General features: G+C 39.2%; 1 protein-coding gene across 1 annotated transcript in view; it reads left to right on the top strand.

Annotated features, from left to right (window-relative positions):
• The window catches only part of LOC126162579 (uncharacterized), a 384,276-nt gene that overhangs the window by 305,933 nt on the left and 64,536 nt on the right, over nucleotides 1-13,807 (top strand). The window contains exons 16-17 of the mRNA XM_049919174.1: nucleotides 7,364-7,659; nucleotides 13,048-13,221. Of these exons, the coding sequence (XP_049775131.1) occupies nucleotides 7,364-7,659; nucleotides 13,048-13,221 (470 nt within the window). The remainder of the gene's footprint in view (nucleotides 1-7,363; nucleotides 7,660-13,047; nucleotides 13,222-13,807) is intronic.

Genomic DNA, 13,807 nt, shown 5'->3' with positions numbered 1-13,807 from the left:
CTTTGCCTTCCTAATAACATTTTTAAGCACCTTACAATACTTTTTTGTAATGGGCTACTGTAGCTTGATTTTGACTACTTCTAACATTTTGATTTAATTCCCACTTTGTTTTACATGATATATTGTGTCTTATATATTGCTGACTCCTATGCCACCTCTGCCAGTGGCAGCTTACCCAAATGGCAGCTTACCCAAATGGCAGCTTACTAAGGCCAACTGGAGGCCTTACTCCTCCTTGACGAACAACATTTCCTCAGTTGTGATCACCAGGTGGAATATCTTACAAACATTATCCTTACCACTGCAGAATGTTCCATTCCTTGCACTTCCTCTTTACCATGCAGTATCCTGGTCCCTTGTTGGACAGAGGCATACTGTGACAATTTATCCATAGAAAAGTGCTCTCTGCATTCTTAACTGCGATCCTACAATGGCAAACTGTGTTCATTATAAACAGATGGGTGCACAGTGTTATCACATTCTTCAGGATAGCAAAAAAGCTAGCTGGATTTCATTCACTAGTTCTTTTAACAGTTCCACTACCTCATCCATTGTGTTGGCCTGCCTCTGACGGCTCTCTGGGACCAAGATCCATTCCCCAATTTCCAGCCTGACAGTAGCAGACAATGTCATTGTGCACTCTACTGCTATCTCCAGCACCTGGCCACAATTTTGCAGAGATTTTGAGCTCCTCCCATTATCACCATACCTTCCTCCATTACAAACAGGTGGAGGAGGCTCGGGCGATACCCTTCTCTTCTCAGAATTGTGAGTGTAACAATGCCACCTTTATTACTTCATCCCACTCCTCCAACCTAGGACCAGACACAGTTCGCATTCAGATGTTGCAGCACCTTTCTCTTGGGGGCAAGCAATTTCTGCTTAATACATATGACTGCAACTGGGCAGAGGGCACATTTCCCAGACACTACCATGAAACCACTGTCATACCCATACCTGAGCCCTGTAAGGATGAACACCTTCCTTCTAGCTGGTGCCCCATTTCTCTCACCAGCTGTGTTTGCAAGGTGATGGAACACATGATATATGCCTGTCTGGTATGTAACTCAAGTCTCACAATTTACTAACCATTGCACTGTGTGGATTTCGAGTGTGTCATTGTGAATTTGATCATTTCATTACTTTGTCCATCCATGACATGAATGGTTTTCTGCAGAAATCCCAGACTTTGGCAATGTTTTTCAATTTGGAGAAAGCCTATGACACCTGCTGATGGACTGGTATCCTCCTACTCTCTACATGTGGGGCTTCCATGGCCGCCTGCCCCGTTTCTTTAAGGAATTCTTAAAAGATCAAGTTTTCAAGGTACGTGTGGGTTCTGCCTTGTTGGACACCTTTATCCAAGTAAATAGTGCATCAGGGTTCCGTACTGAGTGTTGTCCCCTTTGCTGCCGCCATCAACCCCATAATGGCGTGTCTCCCGCTGGGCATCTGCAGCTCCCTTTTCATTGACGATTTTGCCACTGTGGCAGTTTTCCACGGTCTTGTCTCATTGAGTGGCGACTTTAGCAATGTCTCGATCGTCTTTACTCATGGAGTATCGACAGTGGCTTTCATTTTTCCACTGACAAAACTGTTTGTGTGAATGTCTGGCGGCATAGTTGGTTTCTTCCACCATCTTTACATCTTGGGCCTGCTGCTCTTCTGTTCGTTGAAACTACAAAATTCCTGGGGCTCATGCTCGATAGGAAACTTTGTTCATACTCCCATGTGTCTTACCTTGCAATTCACTTTATGTGCTCCCTCAATGTACTACATGTCCTCAATGGTACTTCCTGGGATGCAGATCAAGCCGCCCTTCTCCATTTGTACCGGTCCCTTGTCCATTCAAAACTAGACTATTGATCTTTTGTTTATGCATCTGCCCATCCATTCATCTTATGCCATCTCAATACTATCCACCATTGTGACATCCATTTGGCACTAGCACCTTTTACACTAGCCCAATTGAGTCTGTATGAAGAAGCTGCTGAACTACCTCTGTCCTACCGCCGTGACTTTCTCCTCAGCGGATATGCGTGCCGTTTGTCTGCCATGGGTGGCCACCCACCCTAAGCCTCCTTCTTCGATGACTCCTTTGATTGCCTGTATGGGTTGCATCCCTCTTCTCTGTTACCTCGTGGAGTTGCTTTTGGCTCTTGCTCCGGCAGCTTAACTTCACACCACCTGCAACTCTGCTGGCAGGTGTGAACCTTTCACCACCTTGGTTTCGTGCAGCGGACCTTGTTCACCTTCGCCTCCATTCGCTTTCTAAAGACACCGCTCCAACCTAGCTCTATCACCTGCAGTTTCATGACCTTTGCATGGAACTTCACGATAGTACCTTTGTGAACACTGATGGCTTTCAGACTGACCCAGAACATTACTCAGTATTTAAAGCAGAGCTCTTCGCCCTGTATCGGGCCATGCAGTACATCTGGCGAAACAGACTTTTCAATTGCGTCATCTGCTCAGACTCTCAGTGCCCTTCAAAGCCTCTGTTTGCTGTACACCATCCATCCTGTAGTGTAACAGGTCTAGGAAAGCTGTCACTTTCTCACTCTTGTTGGAGCCACTGTGATGTGGGTTCCTGGTCATGTCAGTCTGACAGGAAACGAGGCCGCTGACACTGCTGCCAAGGCTCATAACTCAGTGCACTTGATCGTACATTCCCTCTGATGATCTCTATGTTGCTGTCTGTCAGTAAGTGGTGTCACTTTGGCATCACCACTGATCTACCATTGATGGGAACAAGCTCCGGGTCATCAAGCCTCTCCCAGTGGCTTGGATGACCTCCTCTTGGCCCTCTCACCACAAGGACATCATTTTAACTAAGCTGCGTATTGGGCAGTTTTTTTTAGCCTTCACCAAAGCGGTGCTCCCCCACCACATTGTGCACATTGCACTCAATTTTTGACTGTCTGCCATTTCCTGATGGAATGCCCTCTTTTTAACTGCTTATATTCCTGTATGTGTTTGCCATCTGAGTTGGGGCAGTTTTAGTGAATGACGCATGGACTGTTGACCGCCGTGTACTTTTCATCTGTTGTAGCAGTATGGTGAAGACCATTTAACTTTTAGTTCTGGACATCCGTTTCTCTATGGCCTATTTTATAGACCTTTCTCCATGTCCCTGTGTTTAGCTGTCTTCTCCTCTGTTGACTGGAATTGATGTGTAGTCGTTTTTAACTCCTCTCTTCATGTTCTACAGTTTGACTTGGGCATGTATGATCCTAATTGTTTTTGTGCCGTAAAACAAAACAAACAAACAGTACATCTGAGAAACTGAACTTTTTGTCTGGTAAATGTGCATTTCTCAAACTCTTGAACACTGGACGCAAAGTTGTCAGTTTTCCCCATGGCTCTTTGAGAAGATCAAAAGATCATCCCTATAGCAAAAGATAAACAACAACCCATGGAGGGCCTATGCATAAAGCCTTGCCAAGTTTGCATGGCATTACACAAACCAAAAGGTGTAGTGTTGTGCTCGCAAAGTCTGAATAGTGTTGTAATGGCACTTTTATGTTTGTCTTTCTTAGCCACTGGAATCGGAGAAAAAGCTGTGGCACAATTGACAACACTCACGACACATACATCGGCCACATTGCTGTTGAAATCAATCATGTTTGGTCCAGGACACCTGTCTGAGTTGGTAGGGGCAGTTCACCCCTTTGTAGCTGTCACAAAAACATCAGAAATCATCATTATTATTTTTTTTTAATTGTGAGATAAAAAACCACTGAACTATCGGAAAGCATCTTATTAAATTCTGACTCAGCCACTTGCAGTTTATCCGGAGGTGGAAATCTGGGCTTCACAGCAACAGGATAGCCAGGGGTAGTGAGAACGAAATGTTGGGTTGATTGGCAGTGGTTACACGTAGCCAAGACTGGGTCTGTAAGCACTGGGAATTCCTGTAGCAGCCACAGGCCAAGGTCATCATCCAGTGTCAGCTGGAGGAGAGTTGATGGTGGTGAGACACAGATCTCATGTAGGGGCCGTACAGTGAAGTTCGGCCGCATTTAGTTATTTGGAAAATGGTGGAGATCCACTGATGCAGCAAGGCATTATCCTCATGCAGCAACATAATGGCACTCAGTTCCTCCTTGTGGAGAGCTTAGATCTCTGAGATTTGTACTGTCATTAACTGACAACTCTCCTGTAATCTGGCAACAGCAGTGAAAACCTTTGTTGGATTCTAGTCGTGTAATGAATGCATGTGTGTTGCACATGGAAGTTGATGTGATAGCAAACATTGTTGGGTTGATGTAGCCGGCACAGTCAATACAGAAATATTCATGTGATGTAACCCACCATCATCACACAACATGTGAACTGGTGCAGTAGAGTGAACAGGAGAGTGTAGCTTTACAAATAGACACTGATTCACTGAATCAGGCAGTACCGAGAAATAATTAAGAAGTAAACACCCAAGACAGCAAGGCCAACGTCCGCCACAGTGAAGGTACACATAGGGCAAATCTGCAGAAACTGTGTCTTTTGCATTGATTGTATGTGCGTCAACTGGTGGTGATGAGTGCACAGACCTTCTGGCACTCATCTTTGGAGTTTGTGTAGGCACATGGCTTGGATTATCTGGTTGCAGCCTTACCAAAACATCAGTGAAACTGACACCATTTGCAGCCTTGATCTTTGCTTATGGGTGCATGCATTGCCTCTTCCTGCTTCTGCAGCCTAGCATTGAGGTGAGCTAACTCATTGACTAAGTTACTCATAGATGGCTCCAGCATTGAATTGTGGGATGGTAGCATTGTAATCCACAATGCAGGGCCACCCAAAGCAACTGCCACTGCTATGTTTGGTCAGGGCGACCCACCATAAACTCTGACACAATTGCTCTCACATTAACTTCTGTCTAAGGAATAGCAATAGCATCAGCTTTGCATGCGAGTTTATCTATAGGCATATCTGTGAAGATTTGTTCTGACTGTAGGCCCTATCCAGCCAGCACACGCTGTGAATGGAGCACTTGGGAGGGGGTACCATTGGCACCCGCTTCACTATCAGTGATCTTATGCAAAAGTGATTCTGGCAGCAGCACAAAATGCTGCAAAATTGTTTGCTTTACAACTGTGAAAGCCTGTTTAGAGAAACATGTCTGCTAGTTGTTCACTAACACTTAAGTCAAGTTGTGCAGTAACTACATGAATTGTTCCATGTCCAACATAATACTGTGGAAACGAAGATGTCTTCCACTTTTGTTAACCACAATTGAACATTTGTAGGCTAAAATGGGAGAATCTTGACATTCCTAATGCCCATGTGGTTGCCATTGCTTGCAGTCACTGCAGGTGTTGCAGTAGAATCTTGCTGTTGAGTTTGAGGTTCTTCTTTTACAGAAGTGGAATTGCTAGAAGCCATTGTGATCGGTTTATAGCAATACACTTGTAGAAGATAATTGTTCGGTTTGATGTCAGCACTGTAGGAAACTGATTTCCTCTTCAGTAAAATGATGTATACTTGATTTGAATGTACTACACACTTTACTTTCAAAATTAATATATGTTAACTGAACACATGTGTAAACTCTACAGTACAATACAAACATAGAACCAAACTTGACTAACAAAGAACAAGGGTACAAAAATAACATATACTTTGTAAAAAAAATATCCTTAAACTTTAATGCTCACACTGTTTCAAATTGTGTCGGTCTTGTTGTCTTGATGTTGCCGCAAGTGTGATATCTCATGTACAATGAAGAACGTGTACAGTGAATAGCAGTCTGCAGTACCTACTTGATTCTACTTTTCCTCAAAAGATAAAGCATAACCTATTTCTCACTTGGCCTCCTGCTGCGAAAAGGTATCTGTGCTCCACATTGGTGCCAAGCATGTAATTCTGTAATTCACTACCTGAAAGTGATGCTGGGAGCTAGTGAGCCATATGCTGGAATAAGAAATGTGTGTCTGAAGCAAAAGTGTTTTATTTGTATTTAATTTTCAACCACAGTCCTCAAAATGGCATCCTTTGTGGATGAAATAATAACCTCGTTTGTCTGGACTAACTTAGACCAGTGACATGGAGACAACAATGTTTTTATACATCGAGGGCAGTGCAGTGAGACAAAGTGGTGGTCCTCCCTAGATTTGATAACATATTGTTCACAAAGAGATGACTTGCAAACAACAATGATTGCACTCCGTGGTGCCCAGTAAGTAGAGATCCTACATAGTTTCACAGTTGAGCATGTGAGTCATCCCGTAACAAATAAAGGGTCCCATACTAACAGCAATAGAAAAGAAATAAGAACTGCACACTACCTATTCTGGAGGTTCTATGGCCTGTCTATTTGAACAACAGCACTAGAAATCAGACTACAAGCCAGTTAAGATTACCCTAGCTGCTACTGATGACAAGGCCAAATGACCTGTTTTTAAGACATTGTGAGAACTTGTATAAAAAGGGAATAATCACTTGCAAAAACTGTAAAATTATGAGATGGAATTACTGGTCAGTACTTAACTTCAGGATGCAAAAATTCATTTTGTTGATAGAAACATATAACAGTACATGACACAACTGTAGCTTTTGGAACTGTTATTTCTATACTGGCCATCAGTTCTGTCCTAACCCTTGTGGGAAGTGCATTTTACAAGAAGAGTGGTCCCGTTGATATGGAGTAGGCCTACCTTGTACAGCCTTGAATGGTACAGAAGAATCCTATTCTGTTATCTTTCAGTGCTACAAATATGTATTTCTCTGCAGAGGAAATTAGTCAATATGCACTAGGTTTGTTTTTTCCTGTTGTAAACATGTTGAACGTATTTGATAAAACTCCACCAACATTACATATTCTCATTGGCACTTTAGTGTGAGTGTTTGGGAACGATATGTGACATTTATCCGTGCACTGTGAGAAACAGTTAGGAATCAAGCTTAAAGTGTTCTTCCTTCTTCACTATTCCCCAACCACACATTAACTCAAAATCTGTTATCCTTTAATAAGAAAAGATGCACTGCTACTGATAATTTTATACACACTGCTTTAGTCTTTTTGGACAAATGCTTTATGTATAACCTTCATAATCAGTTACAACATCCTTATTCCATTCTCCAACTCCAATTTTATAAACAACAACAATAATAATAAAATTCATTGTCGTGTAGGACATTGATTTCCTCCCAGATGCTAGACAGAAGGCTAGACTGTACAGCATGTCTGGAATTTTGTGGACAGATGTTATAAGCAAAGTATGGATAGTGAACTGTTGAATATAGTACTCATTTTACACAGAACTGTTTCATTCATTTTAACGTACTATAGTGACTTAAAAGTGAAATATGCAATTAATGTTAATGGGAAATTGTTTCAGTCAATGTTTTGATTATATGTTTTTAGACTACGAAGAAGTCGCCGACAGGCTCTGTTCGATGCTGTAAGAGATGATATCCTAGGCTTCTCTGCAGATTTAGGAGATGATTTTGTCACAAATGGCCTGCAGAGTATAGACATCAGGCCATTCATACCAGCTGGAGAATATTCACCAGACTGTGATGCACCAGAAGACCGAGCTCCATGTGATCCAGCATACCCATACCGCAGCATCACTGGCAGGTGCAACAATCTGCGTAACCCTAATCTCGGCAAGAGCACTAGCACATTTGCTCGCCTTTTACCTGCAGCCTACGAGAATGGTATGTAGCTTGCATTTGATTTTTAAATTTATTCACATAACATTTAAGAGAATAGATACATTTTCCTTTTGCCATAAGAAGACAGTAACAGTACATATAAACATAATTCATAGTTAAAGCTTGTCCTCTCAATTTATTTTAACGCATACTATTACTATACACACTCCTTTGAAGTGCAGCGTGTCTGCAAAGTCTCTCCAAGGCTCTGATCTTTGCATGTGTCGCCTTGTGAGATGCGTAAGGTTGGCAACACATTCATGTCGCTGTACAAGCTAGGGCCTGGGACTCACTCTTAGTGGCTGCAGTTATATTGGGAGATGGGATTCAGCATTATTACAATTGAAACAATGAAATTGATTAATTGTATTAATTACAATTAAAGACACTATGCTCAGCAATGTCGGAACATGCGAGGCAATACTGACCCTATGACTTTTCATAGAAGGTAGGTTAAGGAAAGGCAAACCTATGTTTGTAGTATTTGTAGACTTAGAGAAAGCTTTTGACAATGTTGACTGGAATGCTCTCTTTCAAATTCTAAAAGGGGCAGGGTAAAATACTGGGAGCAAGTCCCAGAACCTTCATTATTAGTGTACAATATTATGCATGTATGTACGTATGTATGACTACTGTACTTTTCAAAGTATGTCCATATCAAACAGTTTATTACTTTCCTATCACTTATATCTCATGCTCTTGTTATCATAGGCTGTAGGAACTGGTCAGTGGTCTATAGTGAATCTGAGCAGACTGATTGAATCAGTAAGCTTTTCATCCTTTTTTTACCTTTTTACTTAGTGAAGTGGAAATAATATCACTTAGCATGAATGGTAAACAGGCAATCTGATTAACATACTTATGAACAGATGTTATTGTATTCGTGTATGCATATAAATTACTCTCCATTAATTCAGGATGCTCATTGAAACAAGATATATTTTCAGTACCTTTCTTCTCCTTTACTGACAATCAGAACACTTTTCACCATAGAAGTAGTTAAGTCCGCCATGTTTTGCATACTGTTACTCCCTATTGTCTTATGGTGTTATCTTTTGGGGCAGTGTAGCCGAAGTAAATACTGTATTTATTCATAAAAAAGCAGAGTGAATATTGTGTGAAGTAGGTAACCAAACATCTCACAAAGACCTCTTGAAATTCCTTGCAATTTTTACTCATATCTCAGTACAGTTACTCTTAATAGTATTTGTTGCTAATAATATAAATCAGTTTGTTGAACTATGATTCATTCAACCAAAATATCATACCTAACACAATTTTCATTCAAACACTACTTTCCTTTCTAAGATTCAGAGTGAGGTATTTTATTCTGCTGAAGCACTTGTGTCACCAATAAAGCAAAAAATCAGAATCCCTGGAAATTCAGGAGAATATTAAAACATTTTGTGTTAGCTACAGCTTTTGTAATTGTGTGATAATCTAGATTCTAGGGCAGAATACTAATGTTGGCTGCATGACTGACAGCAATAAAATTGTTGCAGAATTGCTGAATATACTACCATTTGGAAATATGAGGTGTGATCAAAAAGCAATAGGAATTTTTTAATTTTGTGGGATTTATTTGCCCAATTTTCAGTTTTTTTGTCTTGTTTGTACACATGTACCTGATATACGTATCCATTTTCAGCTGTTTTGAATATTTAGTTTATTGTTGATAGTCGAAAAGGCTATTTTTGGAGCATTCATCAAATTATTACTTATTGAAAAGACGGATCAAAGAATTTCTGTTAAATTTTGCTTGAAAATGGAATAAAGTGCAGCACCATATTCGAAATGTTGACTGCGACTTTTGATGACTCTGCTATGAGTCAGACAAGAATTTGTGAGTGCTATAAAAATATCAAAGAGGGTCGAGTAGATGTTGAAGATGACAACAGCCCTGGACACCCTGGCACATCAGTTACTGACAACAATGTGGAAGAAATAAAGAAAATTGTTCTGGAAGGTCACCAAATCACCATCACAGAGGTTGCTGATGATATTAGCATGGCCTTTGGCTCATGAAAAGCAATGTCTTTGGACTTTTTGCCATGAAATGTGTAGCAGCAAAGTTTATTCTGGGCCACAAAATGTGTAGCAACGAAGTTTTTTCTGAAATTGTTGAACTTAGACCAAAAATGACATCATTAGACATCATTCAGAAATTGCTGAATGAAGCCAATGACAATCCAGAACATTTAAAGAAGGTTATAACAGGTGACAAACCATGGATATGCGGTATGACGTTGAAGCCAAGGCCCAGTCATCCCAATAGAAACTGCATGAAGAGTCAAGGCTGATAAAATTTTGATAAGTTTGATCACATGTGAAGGTTTTTCTCAATATTTTCTTAGATTACAATGAGATAGTGCATCATGAGTTCCTGCCTTATAGTCATTCGGTCAATAAGGAATTCTACCTTCTAGTTAAGAGCCGTTTGCATGAAGCAGTCCAAAGAAAACAACCAGAATTGTGGCAACTGCTTGTGGAAATTGCATCATGATAATACTCCTGCTCGCACCTCAATCCCTGTTCATGACTTCTTTGACAAAAAAATAAAACTGTTGTGTTGCCTCAGCAACCACATTTGCTGAACCTGACCTGCTATTTTCTACTCCCAAAGCTAAAGAGAACCAGGAAAGGATAATGTTTGGTCACCATTGATAAGAGAAAAACAGAATTGCTGAAGGAGCTGAACGCCACAAAGAAAATTGAGTTCCAGAAGTGCTTTCAAAATTGTAATAAGTGCTGGCACCAATATATTATATCTCAGGGGAATTACTTTAGATGGGATGAAGTTACGCTGATGAATAAATAAAGATTATTTTAAAAAAATGAAAATTCATGTTACTTTTTGATCACACATCATATTAGTCCCAAAAGCTAGGATAGTTTCTTGTACTTTTAAATGAATTTATTAGTAGTACTAAGAATTTTTCCCCCTGAAGGTAAGTAATGGCCACCAATTTAGTCTCATAATTTTATAGTCCTCTTAGTAAATTTGGTAGTTTCTCATAGTAAATTTGGTAGTTTCAGCTCTCAGAGACTGGAGATGTGTGTGTAAATTGTGCTTGTGTGTGTGTGTGTGTGTGTGTGTGTGTGTGTGTGTGTGTGTGTGTGTGTGTGTGTCTACTGCTGACAAAGGCCTTAATGGCTGAAAGCTATGATTGTGTGAATCTTTTTATTGTGCCTATCATGGCTCAGCATCTCCGCTATATGGGGAGTAGCAACTTTCCTTATCTCGTATTGTTTTTAGTAAATTTTCCTTTTCATACAATTCGCTAGTAGCAATGTGTATTGTAGACAAAACTATATTGTTGCAAATGTAGATACTGTTATTCTGTGATAAATATAAACAAGGAATGGGGTTAATATTTTAATTTGGTGGAGCCCTGATAATTTAACCATGTTAAATGTAGCCTGTTGTTATTGGGATTGCTTGATCTTTACCTTACTGACAAGTCTATGTTATAAGCTTATGGGATTTTTATTTTTCTAAAAGTATTTCTTAAACAACTCATCACAGTAGTATCCTAATATGGTACCAACAATTAAGTATTTAACTTTGTGATACTTTAACATCCTCACTCTTTGGCTAAAAAATCATAAATTATGTTACTGCATTGTTTCATTGCACCACTGTACTGTATGACTGGATTGGGCCTATCGTTTCGTTGTTGGAACAAATGTCCAGAATCCATTTACATGTTTTGTGGGATATTTTGAAGAGTTATTTTGTGATAACTAGGTGAGGCAAGCACTTAAATAATTCATGTACTTTTCTGTTTTCTTTTAGCATTAATTTGAATGTATATGTCTTTTGTATGTTTGAACAGTGGCAGTAGTTAATTAATTTCTACTTTAATTGCATGTTTGTTTTTATATTACGTTTCCTTCAGACTGAAGAAAATTCTTTAATCTCTCAAATGTATAGTGTTGATTATGGCTCCTGACCGACTGTCACAGTGTACGGTGACAAAGGTCATTACAAGCTAATGAAGAAGCTGTATTGGGATGGGATGCAAAGTAAATGCTACTCCATAGTAAAATTGTACATGACAAATGGAAAACAATGTACGGAAGTCAGACATACTGATGAGAAAATATAATCAGTTACAGATTTGAGCTACAAATGGTCAAACAAGGTTTCATGCTCAGGGCAATACTATTTATTCTCTTTGTAAATGATTTCCCAAGCAGTATAAATCAGCAACTTACAATTTATACTGATGACAGTGAAATTAACTGTGCAGCTCACATGAAGGAAGAGCCTGAAAAGGAAGTAACCCTGAATGCTGAAAATGGAAATAGTATCTACTACAAAATAATCGTATCATAAACCAGTGTAAAACAATGTATGCAGAATTTCAAACCAAACAGAGGGAAATGTATAATGTAAATACTAAACTAAATAGAGAAGCAATTAAAGAACTAAGAAGCACAAATTTTTAGTATTGCATGAAATGGCAGAGGGGGGCGAGGGTGGCACTAAACACCCCATGTAAAAATTAGGTGCACAGACCAGACCAAGATCTGCAAAACAGCATATGGATGAGAGATTTCTCAGGATTATGTACTATTACCACAGTGGCAGTGAAAACAAGTAACAGTTACCTCCTTGATAAAGGTATACATGACCATACAACAATAGAAAAGAAACATTATTACTTAAGACATCAAAAACTCAAACTGACAACGATTGCTCTAGGTGCAGCTGGGAAAAGGTTTTTTAATAAGCTATCTAGATCTATTAAGAAAATAAAAGGAACTAAAATATTTAATAATTGCTTAAAATATATCTCAGAGAGAAATGTGTATACAGTAGAGTGACTATTTAAAATCTAACTAAATTTCGGGTGTTACATTATAACAGGAAATTTGTAATATATATATAAAGACCTTTTATGTTCTTGTAAAATTTTATCCTATTTTTATTGTACATTATTTTACATTCACTGAAATTAAGCCTTGATGTAATATAAAATGGTCAATGCAAGCTGTCTGCTCATAAAACAGTGTGACACATCCAACAGTCTCAGCTGAAAACTGTCAGCTAGAGTCCCAGGAAAAGAATATATAAATAAGCAAGCGTTTTGTAAGTGACATAACAGTAGGCTTCTTTGATACTGTTCGGTGAGGTTTCTAGATGTGAATTACTGTCCTTGGTTTATTTCTCTATTTGCCATCTCTGATACATGAATTTTTTCAGTTGCGTTTTGAAATATCGTGTACTGAGAAGTCATCTTCCAATGCCTACTGTATCAGTCTTTAATGTTCAGGATTGGTTAGTGGAAGAATAACAGTCTGCTGCATCCACAGTAAAATATAATAATTATCATTAACTGTAATGTGAAATACTTATGCATATCACTGAATGAAATTGTTTAACAGCAATAGCGAGACCACGGCTGAGCTCGGTGTCAGGAGGTCCATTGCCTTCTCCACGCCTCATATCCACTACAATTCATGTTGATATCAGCAATCTACATAATCGGTACAGCCTAATGTTGATGCAGTTTGCACAGTTCCTTGACCATGATCTTACATTCACTCCAGTTCACAGAGGTATGTAACTTTGTTAAAAGAATTTATAGTCTAGATAATGATAAAATCAATCAATGGCTTCTCCTTGCACAATCAATAAAGTTTTGCGTGTTTATACTAAAGATGTATGTGCCTCAGGCCATGATTTTCATCTGTGCAATGTGACAAGTATCCATGGTTCATTTTACCTAAATAATAGTTATAGAAAACAGCATGTCTTGAGTGATTGCCTATACTGCTTTTAAAAGTGTTACAGAATAATACTAGAAACTGAGGAATCTAATGCACCTATTCAGGAAGTGAGGAGATTAATCAGACATGAATCAAATCTTCACATTAAAATTGAACAAAGCTCCGGGCCCCTATGGAATCCCTGTCAGATTCTATACTGAATTTGTAGCCTCTCTTCTAATCTATTGCAGATCTCTTGAGCAAAAGCTGTATCCAGTTCTTGGAAAAAGGCACAGGTCACACTCATCCACAAGAAGGGTAGTAGAAGTGATCCACAAAATTACTGTCCAATATCCTTGAAATGGATTTGTTGTAGAATCTTAGAACATATTCTGAGCTCAGAATAGTGAGGTATCTTGAACAGAATAACCTCCTC

Source organism: Schistocerca cancellata, chromosome 2 (genome assembly GCF_023864275.1).
Source record: "Schistocerca cancellata isolate TAMUIC-IGC-003103 chromosome 2, iqSchCanc2.1, whole genome shotgun sequence".
Taxonomy (NCBI): domain Eukaryota; kingdom Metazoa; phylum Arthropoda; class Insecta; order Orthoptera; family Acrididae; genus Schistocerca; species Schistocerca cancellata.
The sequence above is the reverse complement of the archived record's forward strand: the minus strand, read 5'-3'. Positions and strand labels throughout refer to the sequence as shown.